This window comes from Mustela nivalis (assembly GCF_964662115.1).
Source record: "Mustela nivalis genome assembly, chromosome: 19".
Classification (NCBI taxonomy): Eukaryota; Metazoa; Chordata; class Mammalia; order Carnivora; family Mustelidae; genus Mustela; species Mustela nivalis.
In genome coordinates, this window is record NC_139038.1 from 8954499 (window position 1) to 8979575 (window position 25077).

General features: G+C 63.2%; 1 protein-coding gene across 11 annotated transcripts; it reads left to right on the plus strand.

Moving 5' to 3' along the window:
• SH2B2 (SH2B adaptor protein 2) lies at positions 1 to 23279 on the plus strand. Of its 11 annotated transcripts, none has more exons than XM_082712991.1 (11): positions 1 to 150; positions 1061 to 1158; positions 4909 to 4962; positions 11765 to 12519; positions 15508 to 15609; positions 17148 to 17239; positions 18550 to 18641; positions 18752 to 18913; positions 19445 to 19653; positions 22157 to 22328; positions 22748 to 23279. In XM_082712991.1, the coding sequence occupies exons 4-11, from the start codon at positions 11794 to 11796 to the stop codon at positions 23089 to 23091; spliced, it is 1899 nt and encodes a 632-aa protein (XP_082569117.1). In that variant the 5' UTR covers positions 1 to 150; positions 1061 to 1158; positions 4909 to 4962; positions 11765 to 11793; the 3' UTR covers positions 23092 to 23279. The 11 variants fall into 11 exon arrangements, with proteins under 11 accessions (XP_082569117.1, XP_082569116.1, XP_082569121.1 ...); XM_082712994.1 differs by having other exon boundaries at positions 25 to 150; positions 1013 to 1158; positions 18749 to 18913; XM_082712990.1 differs by lacking the exon at positions 4909 to 4962.
• The last annotated feature ends 1798 nt before the right edge of the window (positions 23280 to 25077 follow it).

Sequence of the window (25077 nt, forward strand, 5' to 3'; positions counted from 1 at the left end):
CAGTTCCTCCTTGCGGGGGCCGGAGTCACAAACAGCTGGCTCCGGCTCACTTCCTCCTCCCTGGGGATCGGATCAGAGCTCTCGTCCTGCCCAGGACCCTCTGGCCAATGACAGCCCACTGGCAGAGCTCAACCCATTACTCAGAACCAGGTTAGTCTGTGGTTGCGGGGGGGAGAGGGGGGCTGGCTCTCCCATCTCCCAGAAGGGTGGGGTCCACAGCCAGGCCACCCACACTGGCTCCCACAGCTCTCCGGGCTTCATTCATAGACCTTCTGGTTCCCAGCCAGCCACAGAGGCCTCTGGGAGGCTCCAACCGATAGCTGGTCCACGTCTGAGCTTTCATTGAGTGCCTGCTGGCCAGGTACCGCTGAGAAGGTGGCTAGTTTGTGTGTGGAAGGGAAGAGACTAGGGACCAGGACCTCTGATGAATCCTGCCTTGCTTCAGCACCCCGAAGAGGGCAGCCCAGGGCTATGGGGGGAGGGCAGGAAGCCAGGGCTCCGGGCCAGCCTACACCTTCACAACCCACTGCTCCTCTCTAGGCCCACCCTTTCTGTCTCCCAGATCGGGATCAAAACCCTTCTTCGCCTGCGCTGCTTCCTGGGAAATCAGAGGGGACAGGGCTTTGTGAAAGGTTAAAGGGCTCTCCACCAAGGTCAGAGATCAGTATGGGAGGAAGAGGACAACAGATGGAGGAGGCCTTTGAGCTCACGGGGGACCACGGCCCCCCATAGAACTGCCGATGGTGCAGCTGCAGAAGGTTTGGTAAGGGCAGGGAGAACTGATCTGACCACCTGTCGGGGGGGTGAGGGCTTGGGGCAGGAGGCAAGGGAGAGGAGGAGAGAAGGAGCAACAGCGCCCTCCCGTCTCTCCCCCAAGAGCAAGCAATAGGTCTGATGTCTGACCCACCCTCCCACTCAGCCCGACCCCTTTCTGGCCCCTGGAGGCCCCAGCTTGCCAGGGGTCAGTCCACAACTGCACCGCAAGGACCAGAAGGAGTCTTTGTTTTCTCAGCCAGAGTGGTGTCTGCCCTAACCTATGCCTTGGGTTTGGGGGCTGCAGAATTCAGCGGAGGTGAAGAAGCCAGGTCTGTGTCTGGTCCCCATCAGCCCCTTCTGAAGACCTCTCCGGGTGGCGTCAGTCTCCCCATCACAGTGAAGGTGCGTAGAGGGGCAGTGCTCGGGGGCTTCCCCGCCCTGTAACCCTTGGGCTATTTCCGGGCACCGGGAGCGGCGAAAGAAGAGGGCGTGGTGCTCGCCCTCGGGATTTATGAGAACCAGACGTCGACTTCCCCCGTTGCGACATCTGGGCCTCCTCGAGGCTCCCATTGTTCCCGCGGCGCAAGAGCCAAGACAGCGGCGGCCTCCGCCGGGCGCCCATCCCCAGGGGCGCCGACGCCCCCATACACCCCACTATTCGGGCCACCCACCCGGCCCCCACCCACCCCGCTCCAGGGCACGCTCCAGGACTCTCGCTCCAAAAGGGGCGGCCGGAGGCCAGACCCTAACCCCTCGGGCCCCAGGGCTCGGCCGCCGCCGCTGCAGCCCCAACGAAGGTAGCATCAGCCGCGGGCGCGGTTCAGGATCGGCGGAGGGCTGGGGGCGCGCCGGGGGCGGGACCGGCGCGGCTCTAGGCGGGCGAGGGGGCGGGGCCCGCGCCGGGGGCGGGGCCGGGGAGGCGCGCGCCGCGCGGGCGGGGGGCACGAAGGGGAGCGGGCGGGGCGCGCGCGGCGCGGGGCTGGGCTCGCAGCGCGCGGGGCTCGGCCGCCGGGACCGCCGAGCCGGGGCCGCGCAGGGCCCGCGAGGAGCGCACGAGCCTTCGAGGTTGCGGACGAGCGAAGGAAGAGCCCCAGCCAACGCCGGCGCCCGCCCGGAGGGAGCCCGAACCCGCCGCGGGCCATGAGCCGCCGGGCCCCGGGAGCCGGGCCGCGGTCGGGGCAGCGCTCCGCCGGCGCCCCGGCCCGCCCGGCCGCAGCTGAGCGCCTGTAGGTACGGTCTGCTTGTCCTCAGTTCCCTCGTCCATCTCCCCAGACCCCGGCCGTCCCTGAGGGTGTGCGTGTGTGTGCGCACGGCTGCCCCGGGAAGCGCGGCCGCACGCGCCCTGGTCCGCGCGTGTCGTCTTTGTGTGCGCGGGTGGGAGGGAGCGCGACGGAGGGGATGCGCCCCCGGCGGGGACCCCCTCGCCGAATCTCCCCCCTCCCCGGCCGGGCGGGAGTGGCGGGAGGGGCCGAGCCGCCTCCGGAGCAGCTGCGCCCCCGCCCCCTCCTAGGGCCCAAGGCCCGCGGTGTGGCGAGCGCTGCGAGGCCCCTGGAGGAGGGGTCTCTGGCTGCGGAGCGGCGCGAGGGAGCCCGGGTCTCTTCCCTGGGCTGCGAGGGAGGGGGGCGGGCCAACCTGGAAGGAGGGTGCGAGCCCCGGGAAGACCTTATCCAGTCCACAGTCGCCCGGCCGGCACGCCCTCCATTCGGCCCTGGCGGTCTTTCTCACGGTCGCCAGTTCGGTCCGCCCACCCCGGGAGCTCTCCGACCGCCCTCGATAGTGGGGAGGACCGCTGTGGGTGCCCGAGAGGCCGGCGCCTTTAAGAAGGGGCGGGTTCATGCCCTCCATTCAGGCCCTCCGGCCTCAGCCATTGATGAACCTGCGGGGCCGCGCGGGGGCCCGGAACCGCGCCAGCTCAGCGGGCCAAGGCCAAGCAGAGGCTGGGACCCGGCCGGGCACCCCCATCGGCCCACGAAGGGAGGTCTTTAAAGGGAGAAGTCGGCAGTGACTGGGGTCCCTTAGGACCCTCAGGGCGGAGTAACCGAACAGGGATAAGCCAGAATCAGTGTTCACACCGACTTGGTGCAGAGGAGAACCTCAGGGCTGGGAGGTGGACCCGGGTTGAACCCTGCCTCTGCACTTAGAGCCTCCATTATGTACCCTGTAAAATGGAAATGGTGCTGCCTCCCTCCAAGCTGGGTGGCCAGCAAGTGTTGTCCACTCCAACGCAGGTCACCGATCATGGGGTGAGTGAGGACAGGAGGAGGGAGGCGAGTTTTCCCTAAGAGGCTTTGGTTGCCTCTATGGGGGATGTGACCTGAACCCCGCCCCCCCAACTCTGTTGCCGCTTTAAACAGATTTCTTCCTTCCTAGCTTCCCTGCTCCATCCAGGAGGCGACTGGTCAGGGGAGTGACCTAGAACCTTCCAGCTCTAGGAACTTTGGGAGAGGTCTGGTAGTAGGGGTAGTGCTCTTATGCTGACATGAGTCCGGACGTTTATGGGGGTCTGGGAGGCAGAGTTTCCCACCAACTGCTCTGCTCCCTTTACCCCGCTCTCCCTCTAGAGGGCATGCAGATGGTGGGTCAGAGATTTTGAAGCGGGTTAATCAAATGGTTCTAAGTAGTCAAGGGTTCATCATATATACATGCTTTTCCTCTTACCTGTTGTGGAAAATGTGTTGAGATTTTCCAAGCCCCTCTCCCTCCTTAGTGGGTCTCCTAGGGAGAATACACGCGCGCGCGCACACACACACACACACATACACAACCACACACAACCACAATGAAGAGTGGGCTTCCCCCAAGGCCAAGCTTTTGGTTTTGAGTTGATGTCCCCCCAAGTCTCATATAATCTTCACACTAGCCCTGTGGCTTTGGTACTATTATTACCCCCATTTTACAGAGAAAGAAACAGGTTCAGGGAAGTGAAATCACTTGGGCCAGAGTCACTCAACCAATAAGCCAGGTCTCTAAGGCACTGGTCTCTGACCTGTCCTGCCCACTACTTCTTCCTCTGTGTGCCCATCCTGGGTTGTGGGGAGTTGGGGTTCTAGGTGCTGTGGGTCTCCTGGCTACCGTGCCCATGGGGTTCTCGGAGCCTGCTTCGCTTCCTGCTTCTCATTGTTCACATGGGACCAAGGGAAGGTGGCAACCGTGGAGCTTTGGGGAAGTTTCTCCTCCCCCCTCACCTGGTTAGGTCTGTTTCTTGGCTGCACTCTAGCTAGAGAAAGTTACAGCCTGCACCTTTTTGGGCAGAGCTAGGCAGGGTAGCAGTGTGTAGGGTTATATTATCTTTTGACTCTTGTGGATGATGCAGGGTTTGGACCCCATTCTCCAGATCCTTCGGACTCTCTGTGGATAGGGCACCCCTGGGGGTGGGTATACAACACCTGCGGGGGGTCATGGTCTGGTGCTATTGTAGAGGGGCAGGAGAGTGAGGGTGGAGGCGGGCACAAGACAAAGGGGGTGTTCCCAAGGCCTCCAGCGGCTCAGGGGCCTGGCAGCTGTTGGGGCAGAGGAGTTGGAGCAGGTGGGGCGATGCTGGGCTGGGTACTGAGGCTCCCAGCAGAGAAAAAGCAGGGGTTGGAGGAAGAGGACATAAAAGAACTCGGAAGTGGTGAGTCTGAGGTGCCTGGAGATCAGCCAGGCTGGGAGTGTATTGCTCAGAGAAAGGCCCAAGGAAGCTTTATAAGAACCCATAGTGCGCAGAGGTCTGGGATACTCAGATCTGAAGGGGGGGGATATTGAGGTCTCGGTTAGGAGTCGCTGGTATGTGTGTCATGGAAAAGTCAGAAGGCAGACTGATGGGCTGGGTAGCAGGAGTTGAGGGGGTGGGGGTCTTGCAGGTTTCAGGGGCTGGGCCAGGCAGGTCCGGAAAGGGTATGAATCTGGGCCTAGGTGAGATCCATGGCACTGGGAGAGAAGGAGAGACTTCAAGGTTGGGGAGGGGGTGCCTCTGCTCTGTACTCGGGGAGGACAGGGATAGTGCAGCTGGAGCCATCCCAGCCTGCACTCCACCTACAGAGCCTGCCCGGGAACTGTCCAGCACCAGGTGCTTCTGAAGGAGGAGGGGCTTCCCGCCCAAGCCCCCAGACCCCCGCATAGCTCATTGTCCTGGGCCCCAGTGCCAGCTTGTCTGACTTCTGTTTCCTCCAGGGCCCAGCTCAGGACTTGCCAGTCCTCCTTCCTGTCAGAATGCCCCTTCTCAGGGTGGGTGTCCCCCTTCTTTCTCCTGAGGCAGGGCCTGGGTCCCCCCCACCCTGAATCCCCTCAGAGGAGAGCTCCCCAGGGATAGGGCCTTGTTTCAAATAGCGTATGCTACAGAAAGGAACAGACCTGAATTTGGCCTCACCCTCCCCTCTTGCCCATTCTATGACCCTGGACTCCCCAGCATGTCTCCTGACACACAGTGGGAACCCAGTGACCAATAGGTCAGTCACCACGCTTGCCAGAACCCCATTTCTTTGTGCAGTGGGTGAATCCTCTCTTCCTGGCGGGGCACATTTGAGGGAAAAAGGTTCTGAAACAGGGGCGTAGCTCAATAGGGGAAAAGACCTTGGCCCCACTGTGGAGCCTGGATTTGTTGGGGTTTGGCAGGGACCATGGGAAACAGGGAGACCAGGGAGGAGGCCTCTGTAGCCATCTGCTCAGAGCAGTGACAGGACAAGAGGGAATGGATGCAGAACATTTACAAAACAGAAGCAGAGGAGCTTTGATTTCTTAACCAATTACCTTTGGAGCAGTCTCTACACCCAGCATGGGGCTCAAACTCCCAACCCCGAGATCAAGAGTCACAGGCTCTTCCGACTAAACCAGCCCGGCTCTCCCAGATCTCAGGCCGTTAACCTTCTGCACTGTCCCACAGGTCAGGTGACCAGGTGGGGAGATGCACAGGCAGTGGGACCTCTGATGGGAGTACCTGGGGACCCCCAAGGACCAGGGGGTCTGCAGGTCCCAGAGCCAGCAGGGTTTGTCCAGGTTGGGGGCATTAGTGAAAGCCCAGGGGCTCACCCGAGGGCTTCCACCCTCCCCCAGGGGCAAAGGCTGGCAGCATGTGAAAGGTATGGAGGGTGGCACTGAGCACAGAACGGCTCCAGCTCCCGGCAGCCGCCTCCTAATGGGACTTGTCAGTGTGGGCCTTGGACCACGAGGCAGCCCGCATGGGAGAGCAGGGTGGTCCCCTTCCCAGCTAGAGATACTGATGCTCGGAAAAGCCAGGCCCACCTGAGCACCCTTCCCTCCAACCTCCAACCCACTGCCACCCAAACAGGGCAAGAGTCCCAGGGGCTCCGACTCTGCACCTGTCCCTGTCACTAGCTGGAGAACCTTCCTCCCACACCCGGTCGGAGCAAAGTCCCAGCAGGTTCAAGGTTGTTCAGACCAGAAGCGTTGCCAACTTGTGCCTCCGCCGGGGTCATGGGGTGAGCACAGATATGTTGTGTGGGAGGCTTGGGGAATGCCAGCCACACCTCACTCACCGTAGGTCTTGGTTCAGAGCCCTGCCCTGGGGGGAAGCACTCTGGGGATAGGGCGGGCTGGGGACTAGCCTAGAGAGCCAACGTCCAACAGTGACACAGGGAACATGCCTTCCTTCCCAGGGGAAACTCAGACAGCCAGCCCGTGGGTGGCAGGCACTCCTGAAGGAAGGACTAGCCCAGACGTGGTCTGTGTCCCATGGAGGAAAGGGGTGCAGAGCGGGGGCTGCAGGGGACCTCCCCCCAGAGGCCAGGAGGTCAGCTGGAAGCACAGCACGATAGAGGACAGAAGGAGCGTTCATGGTCAAGTGTGGGGTCGGGTGAGCCAGGCCCGGCCCGGCCTGAGAAGCCCAGAGGACAGGACATCAGTGGGCATGGCTGAGGCTGAGTGAGGCCTCATCTTGTGTTGGGGGGCCCCAGGTAGAGACCATAGTTTCCCCATCGTGAATGGTTATTGGGGGGGCCACTGCCCACCCCAGCGCAGAACAGCACCCTCCTTTCTGACCCCCAGCATCCCGTTGGCACTTGGCTGTCCGGGTGAGCGTGGAGCTGAGCGAGGGGGCAGGAGGGTCAAGGCCCTTGGTGATGGACGAGCTTGCGCGAGCCGGCTTTGCGGGGTGCTGGCTGGCTAGCTTGCCTTACAGGGCTTCCTTCCCTTCCCCGGGGGTAGATCGTCTCCCGTGGAGGTAGAAACTGCTGCTGGGCTTCGCACACGAGGCCCCGAGGCCCCTGCAGGTTGAGGGTCAGGCTGGTGTCTCCTGCTCCCCAGGCCTCTGCCCGCTGCGGGGTGGACCGATGCTGCCCGCCTGTTAGCGGGGGTGGCTAGGCTGCTTATCCATATTTTAAGGAATGACCTGGCCGTGGGGTCCGGAACTGCGTGTGGCGGGGGCTGATGACCGGCCTTCTTTTTTGTACTGCAGTTGTGAACGCTATTTTTACCCCGGAAGGCCCGCCGCCCCCTCTCCCAGGCCTCTAACCGGTTAGAGGGCGGGGTCTCTCATCTGGGTTCTCGGCGGGCCCCGGGGTTAGGAGAGCCCGTGCTTGGGAAGGTGACAGGCAAGGACTTGATTAGGCTTCCCCCGTCATGCTCCAGCCCTGGTGAAGTGGGAACAAAAAGAAAGCAGGAGCCAGGCAGGTCAGCAGAGCCTGGAAACCCGCGGGGTGATGGATCAGGGGAGGGTGGTCTGTCCGGGTGGGCGCCCCTCGTCCCCAGCTCCGGTCCTCCCGGAAGAAGCCTGAAGATGAGAGACAACCCCTGCCTGTCCCTGGTCCCTGGGGGGGGGGGGTGACATTGGGACCACAGTCTTCAGTGTCCAAGGGCCATGACAGCCCCAGGCCTTAGAGGCCACTGCTTAGCACCATCGTGTCACCGGTGGGGAGCCAAGGCCGGAGGAGACACAGGGCATGGACTGAGATGGCGAGCCCACTGTCGCCCAGTCCGGCGCCTTCCTGTCCTGACTCAGCAGGTCTCTCCGGCTTCCTGGGGCCATAGGCAGAGGAACTGGGACTTTGCCCACAGAAGCAAGAAGGCCAAGGGCCACAGGGACCTCATGGGAGCTCAGGGAGGGAGGGCCAGTGGAGGGGGAAGGCTTTCTGGAAGAAAAGTTTTACGCAGTCTAAATGCCAAGGAGAATTTAGTAGTCCGGAGAGCAAAGACGGCCGTCCAGGCAGGGGAGCGGCACAGGCAAACACCCAGGGGGATCCCCAAAGGAGCTGCAGGACGAGGGAGAGCCCAGGGCCAGCTGGATTCATTCATGAGCCTCCCAGGCCAGCCAGCCAGAGGGCGCCAGACTGAACTCGCCCACCTTGCTTCTGGTACCACTGGGATCGCCTTCCCCCCTGAGGCTCTGCTTTTCCCACCTCTGGGTCTGGCCACCTGCAGAATGGGAGAGGGACCTGTCTACTGGCTGGTCCCTGGAGAAGGCTGGAAAGGCCTCCTGGCTTCGTCATGCAGAGGTTAAGGGGCCCCTGGCTCTGCCCATGGCCGCACGGACACCCTATACTGTCCTTCCGGGACGGGGTGGCTCTCACTTCCCATAAAGTGAGCAAGCAGGCTCCGAGGTGGGTGTTGTGATCAGCATCCCTCACCCAGGGGGTAGTGGGGCCGGTAGGCCTGGCCCAGGACAGCCAAGTTCATTGCACTTGGTGTCATCCCCAGTTTGGGCTCCAAGGACAGTTGGGTTGGGGTTGAGCCCTCTTCTGTGGCTGGTGGCCTCCCCATCACAGAAAGCCACGTCTGGGCCTCCGTCTCTCCATCGATACCCAGCGCGGGGCTCCCTGCTGGCCCTGCTGCTTGTAAATTTGACCTCTGGAGGGCTCAACCCCTGTCCTTTCCGTGTAGCCCCCACTAGGCCCAGGGGACGCTGAGGGCTGCTGGGCTGGGCTTCAGGCCTCCAGGCTCCTGGCCAGCCAGCAAGGGTGGCTCGGGAGGTCTAGGCAGGCCTGACCTCCCAGTGCCTCCCAGGCCAGTCCCTACCCAGGACATGACCGGGGCCACCATATCCATGGCAGGTTCTCCTCTGAGCCCCACCCCTACCTCCTGTGAGGACTAGGTGGGACCCACACTGTGAGAGCCTCCCTCCAGGGCCCTGCCCCTTGGCTCTGCGCCTTCACCCAGCAGGGAGAATGGGAGGACCAGGAATTGATGTGCGAAGATGTGCACTGGGACTGATTTCCTCCCTGCGCGCCCACCCCCGGCCCCCGGTGGGGCAGCCGGGCTGCTGTGCGACCCAGTGCGAGCCTCCCGGCGGTCCAGGCGGAGAAGCGGCCAGTATAGGGAGCACGGCCCCGCTGGGTGAATGGCTTGGAGCACAGGAACGGGGCCTCACAGGCTTAGCTGCAGGGCTCTTCCCCCCGCTCCCCGACTCCTCCCCCTGCAGATGTGCCACCTCAGCAAGTCCGGACAGGGCCTTGGCTCTCAACCTTCCCTTGAGGCCTCAGTGGTGGTGGCAGGTGCGTTCCCACTTCTGCCCTCATTTCTGGCCTATGACTCGGGCCTGCCTTCTGCTCCCAAGGAGCGTCTTATACCAGATGGGGAGATGGACCTGGGAATGGACACCTGGAGCACCCCGTCACTGGCACCTTGCTAGAGGGGGTCCTGGGAGGGAACTGTCAGAGCTTGGAGGAGACACTCCTGCCTCATGGTCGGGGGAGGCAGGGGAAGGTCCGGGAAGGCTGGAGGAATGTGGCCCCTGCATTCATTATTGAAGGATGAGTAGGAGTTCGCCAGAGGAAGAAAGGAAGACCAGTGGGTCCCAGTTACCATTCATCCCTGCAGAGGGGTCACTCTTCGCTTCTCTCTTTACTGTCATAAGGGCCAGCGCAGAGCCCACCCCCCCCCCAGGAACCTGCCCAGCTCCCTGCTGCCCTCTCCCCGGTCGGTACCGGGCAGGAGTCTCTAAGCGGTCCCGCTGGTTCAGAAAACTGTCCTCTGTGCTAAGTGGCCTCGTCAAGTGGCCCGTGTCCTCCCTGGGGCTGTCCTGTGGTTATTGGCTGCAGATCGATGGCCGAGGTGAGTGGGAATTCCCACAGGGCCCCATGGGCCAGAGGCCCCACAGAGGATTGCACAGAAGCGGGGCAGCTATCTTTATGAGGCGTTTAATTACAGAGTTTGGGTCCCAGGAGCTCCGAGGGAAAGGCCATGCCAGGAAATGTGGGGATCCTGGGAGGACAGGTGAGGGCATGACCCTCTGTCTTAGTTTCCCTGAACCCCTCAGACTGGGGCTCCTCAAGGCAGGGTGGGACCACCCCACCCCAGCTACTCCCACTGGTAATTTTCATCCTGGCCTGGGGGCAGGGGTAGGATATATAAACACTGGGCTGGACCATTGCCCCAGGGGTGGTGGTTACCTTGGGGGACAAGGGGGCAAGGCCCCCGAATGCCTGGGCACAACCAGTAGTTTGGCGAGCCATTGTAGTAAAAGCTGGACGGGCCTGGGAACCGGAGGAAGCTGGCCGGTGAGCGGGCCGGAGCCCCTCCCTCGGGATCTCTGCAGGAAGGCCGGGTTTGGATGGGAGCCCCGGAGGGAACAGGATTCCAAAAGGTGGGAAGAAATCAGTCTAAGAGGGCAGCGCGCCTTCAGAGCCAGTAGGAAAAGTGGATCCTACGTGATCCGCACTGGAGGGGTGAGCCCCGGGGTCCTGGACCAGGGGGAGGATCCCAGGCCCATCACTAATGAGCTGCGTGATCTCAGGCACCATGCGAGGGCTTAGGCAGTGACAGCTGTGACCTACCTGACACATCCTTGTGTGAATGTGTGCCAGACACATTCATTTGTTCATTCCGTGTTTATTATTATTATTATTATTATTATTATTTTAGTCATCTCTATATGCTTGAACTCCTGATCCTCAGATCAAGAGTCACATGCTGTACTGACTGAGCAAGCCAGGCGCCCCCATTCATTCAGTGTTTACCATGCCTACCATGAGCCCAGCACTGGGGACACAGCAACTTAAAACTGCATTCTCAGGGGAAGGGTGTGGTGGGGAGCAGGGGGGGTGGGGGGGTAGGACAACACAACCAGGCAAGGGAACAAATGGTGTGTCAGATGGGGATAAGCACCATGGAGCAAAGTAAGCAAGCATAAGACGTGCAGACGGCAGCGCTGGGTGGGGTGGGAACATTCCTTACTCTCAGCAGAGTGGGGTCAGGGAAGGCTACTGGGCAAGACGGTGTAGAACCAGAAACCTGAAGGAGTTGAGAGAGTGTAGGGGAGAGAACGTGCCAGGCAAGTGCAAGACAGAATTGCAAGTGCAAAGGCCCTGGGGTGGGACCCAGCAGCAGCCAGAGTAGAGTGGGTGGGAAGAGTGGCAGGAGATAAGCTCTGGGAGATAAGTGGAGGCAGATCATGTGACACCATGGGGATTATGAGTGGGACATCTACTTTTACTCTGAGTGGAATGGGAGGCGATCCAGGATTATGAGTAAAGGAGAGACCTGATCTGTCTTGTTTTAGGAGAAATGACTGTGTTCCTGGGTGGAGAACAGTGATGGAGGGGTGGGGGCAGGGAGCGGTAGGGGCGGTGTGCATGAGGGGTGAAGTTCCGGGGTACCAGTGAAGAGGCTGCTAAAGTAGGGCAGGGGAGAGAAGGGGTCGTGTGGGGCCCTGTAGGGCAGCCCTGATGGAGAGTGGAGGAAAGGTTGAGTTCTTGGCATATTTCAAAGGCAGAGCTAAGAGGAATGCACATGACTTCCTCCTGTCTACTTGTCTCTGGGGGCCCTCAGAAGAGGTCAGCTTGGAAGTAGGTAACAGGAGACTCTTGGGGACCTCAGATCTAGGCACCAGGGACCCAACCTCCACCGGCCCCAGAAATGACCTTGAGAATGCCGATTGAAGAGTGGCTGGGAAGAGGGAACCCCCTTCTGCAGACACTGCCTTTCACCTCCCTGGTTGTCCCTCTCTGCTCTGAAGGCTGCAGAATGTCACCCCCCTACCCCCGCACCCCTCACAGCCCCAGCGAGTCCCAGGGAGGGGGTCAGGGGCTGCTGAGGCCCCGGAGTCACTTCCCGCTCTTGTCGCTCTTGTCGCCCCCAGCCGCAGGGGGCTGCGATGGGACGGGAGCCATGAATGGTGCCGCCCCTGGCCCCGCCGCCGCCCCCGCCCCGGTCCCCGACTGGCGGCAGTTCTGCGAGCTGCACGCACAGGCGGCCGCCGTGGACTTCGCCCACAAGTTCTGCCGCTTCCTGCGGGACAACCCAGCCTACGACACGCCCGACGCCGGAGCCTCCTTCTCCCGCCACTTCGCCACCAACTTCCTGGACGTCTTCGGGGAGGAGGTGCGCCGCGTGCTGGTGGCCGGGCCGGCGTCGCGGGGGGCGGCTGAGCCCCCGGACGCTATGGAGCCCGAGCCGGCGGGGCCCGCGGCGCTCAAGGTGGCTGCCTACGGCCACTCGCGGAGCTCGGAGGACGTGTCCACGCAGGCGGTGGCCAAGGCCCGCGTCCGCAAGGGCTTCTCACTGCGCAACATGAGCCTCTGCGTGGTGGACGGCGTGCGCGACATGTGGCACCGGCGCGCTTCCCCAGAGCCCGACGCCGGCGCCACCCCGCGGGCTGCCGAGCCCCCCGCCGAGCCGCGTGACAAGTGGACGAGGCGCCTGCGGCTGTCGCGGACGCTGGCAGCCAAGGTGGAGCTGGTGGACATTCAGCGTGAGGGTGCGCTGCGCTTCATGGTGGCCGACGACGCGGCCGCGGGCTCCGGCGGCACCGCCCAGTGGCAGAAGTGCCGCCTGCTCCTACGCCGGGCAGTGGCCGGCGAGCGCTTCCGGCTGGAGTTCTTCGTGCCACCCAAGGTGAGTGCCCAGCCCCCACCCAGGCAGCCGCTGAGGGTGCCAGGGCTGGCTTCCAGCAGGTTTCCTGTTGGCTTGCTGTCCCCTGGGGCCTCCCAAACACCAGTGACAGTCACACTTTCAGGGAGGGTGCCCTAAATGTGTTGTCGTCCCTGCCCCCGCCCAGGCTGCGGCCCAGCCCCTGGTGAGTGGCCCTTCCCTGGTCCAGGTTTTGAAAGCTAAGCATCTAGCTGTCTCCAGCACTGCTGCCCCATGAGAGCAGCCCGCCCTCTCCCCAACTTGGGGGCTGGCCTTGGGGGCAGCTGCAGGCCTCCTCCGGGATGGCTGACCTGCCGTACTGGGCAAGTGGGAATCAGTGGAACAATAGTGCCTGTTCTCTGAGGACACCCGGCACTCCGAGCCCTAAGCGTGGGGCCCAGTCTCATGCCCCAGACCCCCTGTTGGATGGGCGTCATGGTCCCCAAGTCACAGAAGAAAGAACAAAGGAGTACTCTGAGAGGAGGTGTGGTCCCGTCCAAAGTCCCAGAGCTGGTGGGTGCCAGAGCTGGGCTATTAATACCCACTACCCTGGTGGTCCCGAGAACGGAGGAGCGTGGACATGGGAGCTGCTTGTGCGCTGGGAGGTTCAGAAAGGGGGGGAGGCTGTGCTGGCACAGCAGCTGGCAGCACCCCAAGAACCAGCCAGCCCTCCCCCAACTCCTGGGCCCACTCTACTCCCTGGCTCCTTTAGTCACCCCGAGCCTCGCGGCTCTCTCCATGTCCCAGGCTGTCAGGACTCTGGGTGCGCCTCCTTGCCTCTCCCCACTCAAGGGGCAGGGCGTGGGCTCCCCACGGCTGGACACCCACGAGCCACGCGGACTCTGGAGAAATGATTTCCCGGGGAAACCCACGTATTCCTTTGAGTTGTAGGACCCAGACATCCCAAGGGCTTTCTCCCTGCCAGGCCCCCACCATTAGGCCTCCCGAGAGAATTCCTAGACCACTAAGTCCAGCTCCACCACTTGTCAGAGAGAGACCGAGGCCTGGTGAGTGGGGCAGGCGGGGTGGGGCTGGCCCAGAGTCACCCGGAGGGCAAGGGCAAAGGCCCAGGGCTCAATGCCTCTGGGCCTGAGTGGCAGTTACAGCTGCCCAGCTGTAAATAGCGTCTGCTGCCCTTGGGGGGGGGAGGGGTGCAGGGGCTCGGCCTCTCCCTGAGTCTCTCCTGTCCTACCATGCACCGCTGGCGGAGGGCAGGGCCCCTGCAGGAAGGCAGGCAGCTGGGTTCCTAACCCCTGATCTGGCCTTGGACCCTCCTTTTCCCAAGGAAGTATTTGTGAATTCAGGAGGGAGCCCCGTGGAAGGCAGGTGATACCCATGGGAAGGGCTCAGGTCAGGCTCCCCAAATGTGTTGGGCCCCAGGGTGAGTGAGCCCCCACGGGGCATCCCTCCTGATACCCCCTCCCAGAGCTTTTTAGTTCTGTGCACCCCGCCACGGTCCAGATCTCCTTCTGCCCCTGGAGGCCTGGCCGCACCCTCAGAGCCCGGGAGCGTGGGGTCTGCGGTTCAGGGACCTTTTCCCGGGGTCCTCAGCCTTCCCTCTTACATGTCCCCATGAGTCAAGGCTCTGGCCACTTGCACCCTCCTCCTGCAGGAAGCCCTTTGCCAGGACAGCCCTGGGGAGCCAGGGAGCAGGGGGCCCGACCCATGCATTCTGAAGCCATCAGGAAACCTGTATGTCTAGGACGGGATGGTAAACCTCGGGGGAGAGGGCAGTGGGACCTCTGGGGGCCCGAAGGAGGGGGAGTTTGGACTGTCTCAGTGTCCACTAGGAGCAGAGCCCCCAAGACCGGCCTCTCTGGAGGCATGAGCTGAGGGAGCAAAGGCTACAGGCGGACACCGCCTGCTGGCTCTGGCTGGGGAAGGGAAACGGCGAGGTGTGCCTAGAGCAGGGGCAGAGCCACTCACTGAGCTAGGACGGCGCATCTCAGAGGCCAGGCACGGGAATCGGCCCCTCCGGCCCGCGGGAGCCCAGCTAAAGCTCCCAGTCCGGGCCCGCACCGTCCCATCTGTATCTGCTCTCCTGACTCCGGGACCATGATCCCCGGCCCCACTGGCTGGCGGGATGGCCTGCCCTGGTCCGCTGAGGCCCTCGGTCTCTGCTCCAAGCCCAGCCCCGCGCTCGATGGCTGGCGGCCAGGGCTACCAGGAATTCCCATCAGCCTGCCCACCCAGCGTGTGGCCCTTCCCTTTCCTCCTGAGAAAGTCCCTGTTCGGGAGCCCAAGCCCTGCTGGGAAGCTGTCTCAAGCCAGCCCTGGGGGATTTTAGGGCCGTGGCCAGGAGCTCTGGAACAAAGTGGGAAGGGCCAAGCGCAGAGCGGCCCTCCGTGGGAGCCCTGACAGCTCACCTTGGTTAAACCCCACACTGGTCCCTTTCCCTCCACCCGGGACACGGCCGTGCCCTGCTCCAGGAGCCCCGTTCTAAGTCAGGGACTCCAGAGCCATGCTCTGGGAAGTCTGGTCTAAAGCGGGGAGGGCAGCATTTTTTTTTTCCTCAGGCGTACTAAGATGGACTTGAAATTATCTTACCCCGTTACACACAGGATAAACATTGTCTGGTGAGATGTTCATTCCAAAGACATTCTTACCTAAGTTCACATGTAGTGGGTCCCAATGTCAAATCTATTGCTTGGTATGGGTCAGGGTCAAGAATGGGAAAACCACAGATGTGGAGGGTGCACGGGGCAGGAGGGCAGCCCGGGTGGAGTTTTCCCCTTGGCCCTCAGAGGTGGGAGACTCAGAATTTTGTTCCAGCTCTGTGACTTGTCGTGTGATTGTGTGGGGAGGTCCCTTTGTTTCCCAGAAGCTCCCTCAACTTACCCATCTGGGAACTGGAGCCAGGGTCGCCATGGTGCTCCCAGCCGAGGGCGCCCCTGACCTCGGAGGAGGGGGAGGGTGCAGAGGGTTTCAGAAGACCCTGGCTGACTCTCTCTCTCTGCCCCTTTGGCCTCCCAGGCCTCCAGGCCCAAGGTCAGCATCCCTCTCTCGGCCATCATTGAGGTCCGCACGACAATGCCCCTGGAGATGCCGGAGAAAGATAACACGTTTGTGCTCAAGGTGAGCCCCACCCCTGGCCCCAGAAATCCCCCAGCCACCCCAGGCTAGCGCTGGAGAGAGGGTGAGGAGTTAGCCGAGGGGCCCAGGGAGGGAGCTCTGGTGGCAGGGCCCTGGACCCACCACAGGTGTCTGGCACACAGCTAGGACTTGAATCCGGATCTGGGCTATAGCGCCGTGGGCTCTGGGTGTCCCCCACCGTCTGGGGCCCCCCGTTCCCATTTCCTCCTGGCCTAGTGCCGCTCCCCTGAGTTTCACTTCCTCGCCCCCCTTCCCCAACTGGACACAGCATATACCCACCCCGTAGCCTGTGGCAGTTATGCAAATGCCCCCGGCTCTGGGCACCGGAGTGTGGGAACCGGCCCGGTCCCACAGAGGGCACAAAGGCACCGAGGGTGGGCTGGGAGGCACCCCGGTGGGTCTGGGGGCCACTTGTCCTTTTCCCAGGCTCCACCCCACCAGGGCGGCCGGCTTGGGTTGCTGAGGACACAGCTCCCGGCTGCCAGGGCTGTGGCCCTGGACCTCCTCAAAGCACTGGGTGTTTGTCAAGCCAAGTCCCCAAGGAGGCCCAGAGTTAGCCACAGACTCCCTTATTCATTTACCAAACATGTGTCAACCCCATATCCTGAGTCACCCCAGGCCCCCAGGAGCTGAGGACGTAGTCCCTCCCCGCCTGGCATGCTTGTCTACTGGGTGAGACAGGCCCAGGGCCTCGCTCCCGACAGCCAGCTGGCCACCATGCTGCCGCCTGCACCCAGGAGCCCCGACGCGGGGGCTCACCCGCCGGCCCCACACTGAGCCTCAGTTTCCCCATCTAGTCAGACTGGGGTGGGAGGTGGTCTCTGAGGCCCCTCCCAGCTCCAAGGTGCTGGCAGGCAGCCAACTGCACTTCACCGGGACACACACCAGAAGCTGAGAGCCTGGGGCCTTGGCATCACAGAGATCTGGGTTCAGGTCCCAGTGCTGCCACTGAGCGCATGTGCGAGCGAGTCACCTGCCCTCTCTGACCCTCAGTCTTGTCCTCCATAAAATGGGGACAACCTGCCGCCTCCCTCACTGGGAGGAGGTTGTCACACATGGGCAGGATGACGCTCTGGGCGCTGCCTCTCCCGCTCACATGGCCCCAGAGATAGGGCTCCAGGCGCTAAGGCATTGGAGGCCTTTAGCTCCGCGTGCCAGGCTATGGACCTTCAAGGGCCTGACGGCTGGGGTGCTGTTCCGCCCCATCTCCGGGGTGCCAGGCCAGCGTGGCTTCCTCAGAGGCTGCGGCTGCAGGACCCGAGGACCTGAGCTCAGGGGACAGGACCTCAGCCCCAGCAATCCCTGCTGCCGGGTCCCGGAGGGAGGGGCTGCTGGCAGTGCGGCCACAGCTCTGTCGCCGGCCCCTGACCCCGGCTTGAGGTGGTGCCGGACGGTGACCCCACTGTCGTCCCTGCTGCCCGTGCCCGTGAGCCCCCATGGGGGAGGGGCGGGGCGAACCGTTTGCCCCAGAGTCTGCAGCCCTGTGCTGAGGGCTGGACGCTGGGCCGCTCTGTCCCCAGGTCGAGAACGGAGCCGAGTACATCCTGGAGACCATTGACTCGCTGCAGAAGCACTCGTGGGTGGCTGACATCCAGGGCTGCGTGGACCCCGGGTGAGTGCCCAGGCGGCCCCAGAATGGGTTTGGGGGTGCTGACCGAGTAGTGCCCCGTGGTGCCCCCATACAGGGTGAGGTCTTTGGTGGGGGCAGAACCCGAGTTTGGGAGGTGGGTTTTCTCGTAGCAGTCCCGGCTGGGGTCACCTGTACCCCTAGCCCCGACAAGCTCTTTGGGACCTGCTCCATAGGGCCAAGGCCTAGGGACCCAGAAGAAAGTTGGACTGAGACTTGCCTTTACAATAGGGGAATCTGAGACCACTAGGACATGGGCAGTGACAGGGGGAGCCCAAAGGGCCAGGGGTGGCAGAATGGAGGCAAGGCCCTGAATCCGGCCCTAGGGCTCAGAGTCGTACTGGTAGAAGTCCGCCCTTCCTCCAAGACTTAAAGGAGGAGCAGGCCTGAGCCAGGCAGAGGGGTGTGAGGGCCTGGGGCTTACAGGGGAGGGCCAGGCCGTTCAGCCCCCAGACGTAGAGCTGATGCGGGGGGTCTTGATGAGAGCCTGAGAGGCTGATAGGTCGGGTGCAGTGGGCAGCCGTGGCTGGGCGGGCGCAGAGGGCAGTTACGGTCAGCTGCGTGCAGGCGCACAGCCGGGCGGCTGGCTCCGTGCTCTGGGAGAGATCCCGAGGCCAGGAGTGGGAGGGGCAGGCCGGCCAACGGCAGAGGATTTGGCAGGAGCTCTTCTGGCTAATGGGGTGAGCCAGGCCCGGGGGGAGGGGCCGCTGCTTTCTAATTAACAGCTTCATTTGAGGAAGCGCAATTAAAGGCCTGAGTGCTTTCCAGGCTGCTCCCCCACCCCCCGCCCCATCCCCCAAATGGCTCTAATCCCCCCCCTGCCGCCTGCCACCCTCCCTGCCATCTGCCTGCACATTCCTCCCCCAGCCCCTGTGAAGGTGAACCTCACTTTGCGGTCTTACGAAGTTGGCTGGGCCCCAGACAACTCATGTCAGGGACAGGGAGACAAAGGCCAGGGCGGGGAAGGGAGCTGTCCTGCCATCATTTGAGGGACAGCCCCCGGGGTCCCAAGACGAGGCCAGCCCCTCGTGGGTCAGTGGGCAGGGTTCACGTGGCCTCGAGGAGGACTCGGAGACTCGGAGACCTCCCTGGATGGCCTAGTCATGTCCGCCGTGGCCACAGAGCAAGCTGATGGTATGGGACAGGGGGACATGAAGGCAGAGGGACCCAGACGAGCCGGATAGGGCTGCCGCTGGCCATGGGACCATCAGCCGTTACTGGGGGCTCCACGTGCAGCCAGTGGTTGGGGTCCGAGTCCCGTGGCGGGACACGATTGTGCCTTCCCACCTTCGCAGGGACAGCGAGGAAGACGCTGAGCTGTCCTGTGCCCGGGGAGGCTGCCTGGCCAGCCGAGTGGCCTCCTGCAGCTGTGAGCTGCTGACCGACGGTACGTGTGGGCGGAGCGGGTGAGGGGAGCGGAGGGCAGGGTCAGAGGGGGCGCTGGGGCCCAGATGGCTCAACAGATGATGTGCTTCCCACCTGCCACTTCTCCAGCAGGCGACCTGCCCCGGCCCCCAGAGACAACGGCAGCCGTGGTGACAGCTCCACACAGCCGAGCTCGAGATGGCGTTGGGGAGTCCCTGGCCCATGTCCCACTGGAGACCTTCCTGGAGACCTTGGAGTCCCCAGGCGGTGGGGGCAGGGACAGCAGTACTACAGGTGTGTGCACAGTCTTCTGTCCCTGGGCCTCCTTCCCGCCCCCCGCCCCCCACCCCCTGCCCACACACCGCAGGCCACAGGGGCCCTCAGGCTCCCTCTGAGGCCCTTCTCAAGCCTCAGAAGCCCTGACATTCCATCCCACCGGGCACACTGCGTGGCAGCTCAGTAGTTCTGGTTTTTATGGGGAAGTCCGGGAAGGTGACCCTTCCCACAGGCCCTGGATTCCATAAAAGATGCTCAGAGGAAGGAGTAGAAGGTGAAGGGTTGGGACCAGGGTTGGGAACAAGGAGACTTGACTTGTTCCCAGGTTTCCTGCTGACCTACGGATTGACTCCAGGAGAGTCCGTCTCCCCCTGCCTCAGTTTACCTGATATGCTGAACTAGTGGGTTGGGTTGGCTCCCTGACTCGTTCTGAGATCATTCCAACAGCATTTTGCATGCCAACACCCAAGAAGCCGCTGCGGGTCCTCTCTCACGGACCCCCCCCCGCTTCGGCTCCCCCAGGCCCCTCACACCATCCTCCTTCTCTAGGGGAGGAGGGAGCGGAGCCAGAGCCCGAGGCTGAGCCCGAGCTGGAGCTCTCCGACTACCCCTGGTTCCACGGAACCTTGTCGCGGGTCAGGGCAGCTCAGTTGGTGCTAGCAGGGGGGCCCCGGAGCCACGGCCTCTTCGTGATCCGCCAGAGTGAGACCCGGCCTGGGGAGTACGTGCTGACCTTCAACTTCCAGGGCAAAGCCAAGGCAAGTCGGCTGGGGATGGTCCGGGGGGAGGTGGGGTGCGCAGGGGCAGTGTGGCCAGCCCTGAGGGAGGAGTACTGAGGTGGTGCCGGGCCCGAGGTTGTGCCCGTGCCCCGGGAGCAGGCCTGACTTCCCACAGGTGCGCCTGTACCCCACCTGCGTCCCCCCACTCACCTCCCTGAGGGCTGCATTCAGCCCCAAATGTGGCTTCTTAATTATCCAGATGGGGAAGTCACCCACTGATGGCTGAGCCCACAGGAGGCTGGGCCCTTCTGAGGGTTTCAGTTTGACCCTGTGCACCGGGGGTTGCTTACCACGAAGGCTTCTGAGGGTCTCTGCCCATAGCCACACTGGTGCGGGGCCAAGGTCAACCAAGGCCCTCCTGCCCCACCCACCCGCAGATAGCCCCTCTTCTTCCCGGCTCGGGTCAGTTCACCAACACCTCCTGGGCCCCAGCTCTGAGCCAGGCCTGTGGCAGCCCCAGGATCACAGAACCACACCGAGGCGGGCCCTCAAGAGCCGAGCAGGAGGAGAGGCCTCGGACCGGGCCACAGGGCTGCCGCACATTTACGGCGAGCGGTTCTCCCGACCCCAACAGCCAGAGTAAGGGCTCAGTGACCTTGAGAATCCTCAAGGTGAAGAAGGGCAGTCCAGACGGGGCACAGCAAGGGGGTAGCAGTGCGCCCAGATCGGGGGCTCTCAAGGAAGGACCCTGTGTGCTAATAATAATAAGGTGCAAAGGAAACTATCCCAGAAAAGTCAAATGATGTTGGTGCAGGCGGAGGGGGGCGGGGCTTGTGGTTACAATGAAACCAGAATGGGCGGAAACCTCGACCCCGCTTCCCCACCATCCCAAATTTCCCATAAAGGAAGAGACCTGGCCCCGGCTCCTCCCAGGACACGGTTCCCGTCCGTCCCTGCTGGAGGAGGGGGCACCCCAGGACTCCTGCTCCAGGCCTGCCCTGGTGGTCAGTATCCCAACCCCCAACTGGCCTTCCCTGGGCATCTCTCCTTGGCAGCGGTGGCCCCAGCATGGAAGAGGCAGCACTCCCCCCCGGGGACACCTCCTTGGAAAGCAGCTGCCCTTACCAGTTCCTCTGGCAACCGGGCGCTTAATGCTGTCCCCAGCAGCCCAAAGTTTGCTTCTGGGCCAACACCGCCCCAGGCGGCCTCCCGGGAGCCGGGATCTGACTCATGCCCAAGCCAGAGGCTAGGATGCTGCCCAGCCCTCTGTGGGGCATGGTGGCAAGGGGGAGAAGGAGGCAGCTGAAGCAGGGCAGGAGGCTTCTCTCCTTCCTGGGGCATGACCCGGCCTTGAACTCGCCCCAACTGCTGCCCTCTCAGAGCTGGGTGACTGGCCACAGTTTGACCAGTTGGTTGTGGGGTAGAGCAGGACCTCCGGTCCCCTGCGTGCACAGCTCCTTTCACCTTCAGATAAGAAACATCTGGAAGGTTTTCCTGAAAATTGAGATGCACCGGCCCCCCGAGGCCCAACTCTGCCTGGACCCGTGCCCTTGAAGGCCGCACCCAGACTTGAGGCTGTGCCGGGACCCCTTCCACTATGCTGTTCCTCTCCTGCTGAGCCCCTGCCCTGGGCTGCCAGGAACGCTCTGGGTTCGCCACACTGTTCGGGCAATTACAGGCCCTGCTGAGTGGCAGAACTCATTCAGGGGGTGCCTTCGTGCCTCCTACCCCCAGGGCTTCTCTGTCCTTTATGCAGGGGGCCAGGCCACCTTGCCCTCCTGGGCTTGGAGTCACATGCATAACCTAAAACCCTTCTATCTCTGACCCTTTCTCGCCCCCCACGAGACAGTCGGTCTTCCTCCCGCGGGACACACATTGAGCAAAACAGGGCTGAAACCAGAGACCTGCGGCTCATCCCCCTGAGGCACCTGTCGCATGTGGGCCCTGGAGACCCGCGGAGGAACCAGCCCTGTTCCTCGTGCTCCCGGTGCTCCCACTGCAGCACCATTTAGAAGGACATGGGGTCACTCCTCCCCAGCTAGACGCAGGATTGTTTCTGCTTTCCCCCACTGCACCCCCCCCACCCCGCCGACACCCCTCTCCCGGGCTTCTGCTCCGCAGGAACAGCAGCAGGCAGATTCCTAGCCTGCCGGGGTGGGAGAGTCACACAAAAGAATTTTCTTTCTAGCTCTGTGACTAGGGTGGGGGAGGGAGTCCCTTCCACCCTCCCTGTGCCTCAGTTTCCCCATCGCTAACATGGGGGCTTTCATATCTACCTTCTGGGACTGTTGGAGACTAGAGATGGGGGTGCAGAGGCCACGAGGCGTGTGCTCCTAGCATAGGGACCAAATACAGGACCAAATGTAACCCTGCCCCCCGACTAGGGGAGTGACCCCCTGAGATGGGGCTCAGTGTGTGAGCTCTGACACAGCCCCGCATGGCCTCTGTGAGACTCGATACTGGTAATGACCTCCAGAGGCGCTTGCAAAGCAGTTGGCTGGCGGGGACCCCACGGCTTGACCACATCCACCTGTGCCCACAGCACCTGCGCCTGTCCTTGAACAGCCACGGGCAGTGCCACGTGCAGCACCTGTGGTTCCAGTCCGTGCTCGACATGCTGCGTCACTTCCACACCCACCCTATCCCACTGGAGTCCGGGGGCTCTGCAGATATCACCCTACGAAGCTACGTGCGGGCCCAGGGCCCCCCACCCGGTAAGACTTCCCCAGGTGGCTTATGTGATGGCTCTAGAAGACAGGTGCGCCGTAGGGGGAGGGAGGCACCCACAGGGGGCCACCCAGCCTCCGTGGGAAGAACACGGGGTCCTGAGCAGGTGTAAGCAATCTGGGCCATCAGGAATGGAGGGAGAGTGGCGGCGCGGGCCCCGTCCGGGTCCAGAGTGACTGGGGGCAGGCGGAAGGAGGTGGCTCACAGCGCACGGATCCCCTGCAAAGTTGGGGCCCCGCGGAGAGCGGCTGAAGGAAGTGTTGGAGGGGCTGGGAAGCGTGTCCGGCATATGGGACATCAGGTATCCAGGGAGGGGGTCTGGAACCAGGAGAGTCAGGTCACCCGGCCCCTGCGGGGACCACGGTGGCCGCCTGGGCCCTGACGCCCCCGCGCTCTCCCGCCACAGCCCCGGGGCCGTCCACCGGCGCCGCGCCCGCGCCCCCCGCCTGCTGGAGCGAGCCGGCCGGCCAGCACTACTTCTCCAGCCTGGCCGCCGCCGCCTGCCCGCCCGCCTCGCCCTCGGAGGCGGGCGGAGCCTCGTCCTCGTCCGCCTCGTCGTCCTCCGCCGCGTCCGCGCCGGCCGCCCCGCGCCCCGCCGAGGGCCCGCTGAGCGCGCGCAGCCGCAGCAACAGCGCCGAGCGCCTCCTGGAGGCGGCGGGCGGAGGCGCCGACGAGCCCCCGGAGGCCGCGGCGGGCGAAGGAGCGCGGGGCCGCACGCGCGCCGTCGAGAACCAGTATTCCTTCTACTAGCCCGGCGCGGCGGCGCCAAGGCCCTGGGGCCACCCGGCCCCGCCGCCCGCCGTGCGGTCGCCCCCGTGCCCGTCCGCCCGTCTGTCCGGCGGACCCGGCCGGCCCCAGCCCGGCGCTGGGTGGGAAAAGCGAAGCTCTTCAGTGAAGACATAAATGTTATTAAAGAGCCTGTTTTAGGGACTGCACAAGGCTCTCCTGTCATCCTTTCTGATGCCCTGCTCTCGGACGCCGCTCCTCTGGGACTGCGGGAAAGGACGGCTGGGGTGGGGGGGAACCACACATGGCACCCTCACCTCCTTCCTCTGCATCAAGCCCACAGTGGCCTGGGGACGGCCCGGCTTTGTCTCTGAGGGAACCGAGCTCCCTGTCTGGCAGGGAGACATCCGGAGGGGAGACAACCAGCGGTACCTGAAGGAGGCACAGAGCTGACCCTCGAGGGAACTGCCCACGGGGAAGGGATGGGGGAGGGGGCTTTCGTGGAATTCCGGGTGAGCGGTGACCTGAGCGGACGCTTGGGGGAAAGAATACAGCGCGGCAGAGGGAAAGAGGAGAAGGAGGAGGTCCCTGACGCAAGGACGTGGTGAAGATGGAGGTCGGGGGCAAGCCTAGGGGCCTTGAATGCCAGGATGAGAATCTGGTCCCCCACTGCTGGCTAAGAGAGAGTAAGGGTGTTCCCGTAGGGGACTGCAGGTCCCCTCACCCTCCGTCCCCCAGCGCCAGCCCATGTTGTCCTGCTGGCCGAGGTCCAGCAGCGGCTCCTGTGTCCCCAGGGGAACTGGAAACACAGGCTGCTCCAGGTCACAGCACCCAGCTCTCAGGCACTGCTCCCCCTGAGGACGATCTCCTTCCTGCTGAGCTAAAGAGCACCCCCTCCTCCAGGGCAAACATCTGTGGCCACAGACCCAAGGATCCCCGCCGGCAGGAGTGCCGTTGCAGGGCCTGCGTCCATGACGTGCATTTCGGACCCCCAGCCCCCGCATTCCTGGGTCTGCAGCACCCACAGGCCCTTCTCCACCCGAGGGGCATGAGCTCCCCCACTGAGCTCCCAGGGCTTTGCTGCTGCGACTGCCCAGTCCCGATTCACAGAATGACCTGGGAGGCACTGAGCCATGCTCCTGCTGCACCTCGGAGAGGGAGGAGTACAGGCCGTTGCTCTGGGGAGCGGCCTGCACCCCAGTATCTCCATCCAGGTACCTGGAACCTCCTTGCCCCCATGCCCTGGTGGTTTGGGATTGTCCCACCCCAAGAGAAGCACAGGGGGCCTGGGGTAAGGCTCACCCTGGGCAAAAGCCCAAGAGCTGGTGAGAACTCTGGCTGTTTTCTGCCTCTCGGTCATCTGGAGTCCTGGAACATTCCTCCCCTCTAGCAAGACACTGAGCCGCAGATATCACCCCAAGCCTGGGGCTCCAACCTTATTCCCTCTGGATTGCCACTTGCAAGGGTTCAGAGTAGCCTCAGGCGAGAGGGTAAGACTTGAACACGAAGCATATCGACCTCAGGTCCTCCCTCCGTCCCTCCTGACACAGTTGGCCACTGCAGAGTGCCCCAAGGAGGAATCTGGGCATGGAGGTAGGGCAGAGGACACTGGAGCCTGTTGCCTTTGCTGAATTGGGTGCACATGAGAAAGTGGGAAAGGATCTGTACCCACCCCGGGGATGGTCATCAGGCATTGTTCTTGAGGTGTTTCCAGGGTAAAGTGAATTTGGGGTAGAACAGCAGAGAATGGGGACCACCCTGGGTTCTCTACGGCACACAAGGGCCCAGCAGCAGGAGGTCAAGTGGAAAGGAGGCTCTCTCCCCCAGGGTGAGACCCTCAGACCTGCCACTCAAAGTGGTGCTTCCACAAAGCCCAGACTCCGTGGGACCCTGGGGAAACCACGGCTGTGGCCCAGTGGCAGCAGCATCTCTGGGGGTGTGGGGAGCACTTCTGGTGCCCGCTACGTGCCAGGTCAGGCCCACAGGGTAGCGGGGGGCACCTCGGGAGGC

Coding starts and splice junctions, on each gene's coding strand:
- SH2B2 (XM_082712989.1), top strand. CDS start 4,291: ATGCTGGGCTGGGTACTGAGGCTCCCAGCAGAGAAAAAGCAGGGGTTG. Junction 4,370..11,764: donor CATAAAAGAACTCGGAAGTG/GTGAGTCTGAGG, acceptor TGTCGCCCCCAG/CCGCAGGGGGCTGCGATGGG. Junction 22,329..22,747: donor GGCCCAGGGCCCCCCACCCG/GTAAGACTTCCC, acceptor CTCCCGCCACAG/CCCCGGGGCCGTCCACCGGC.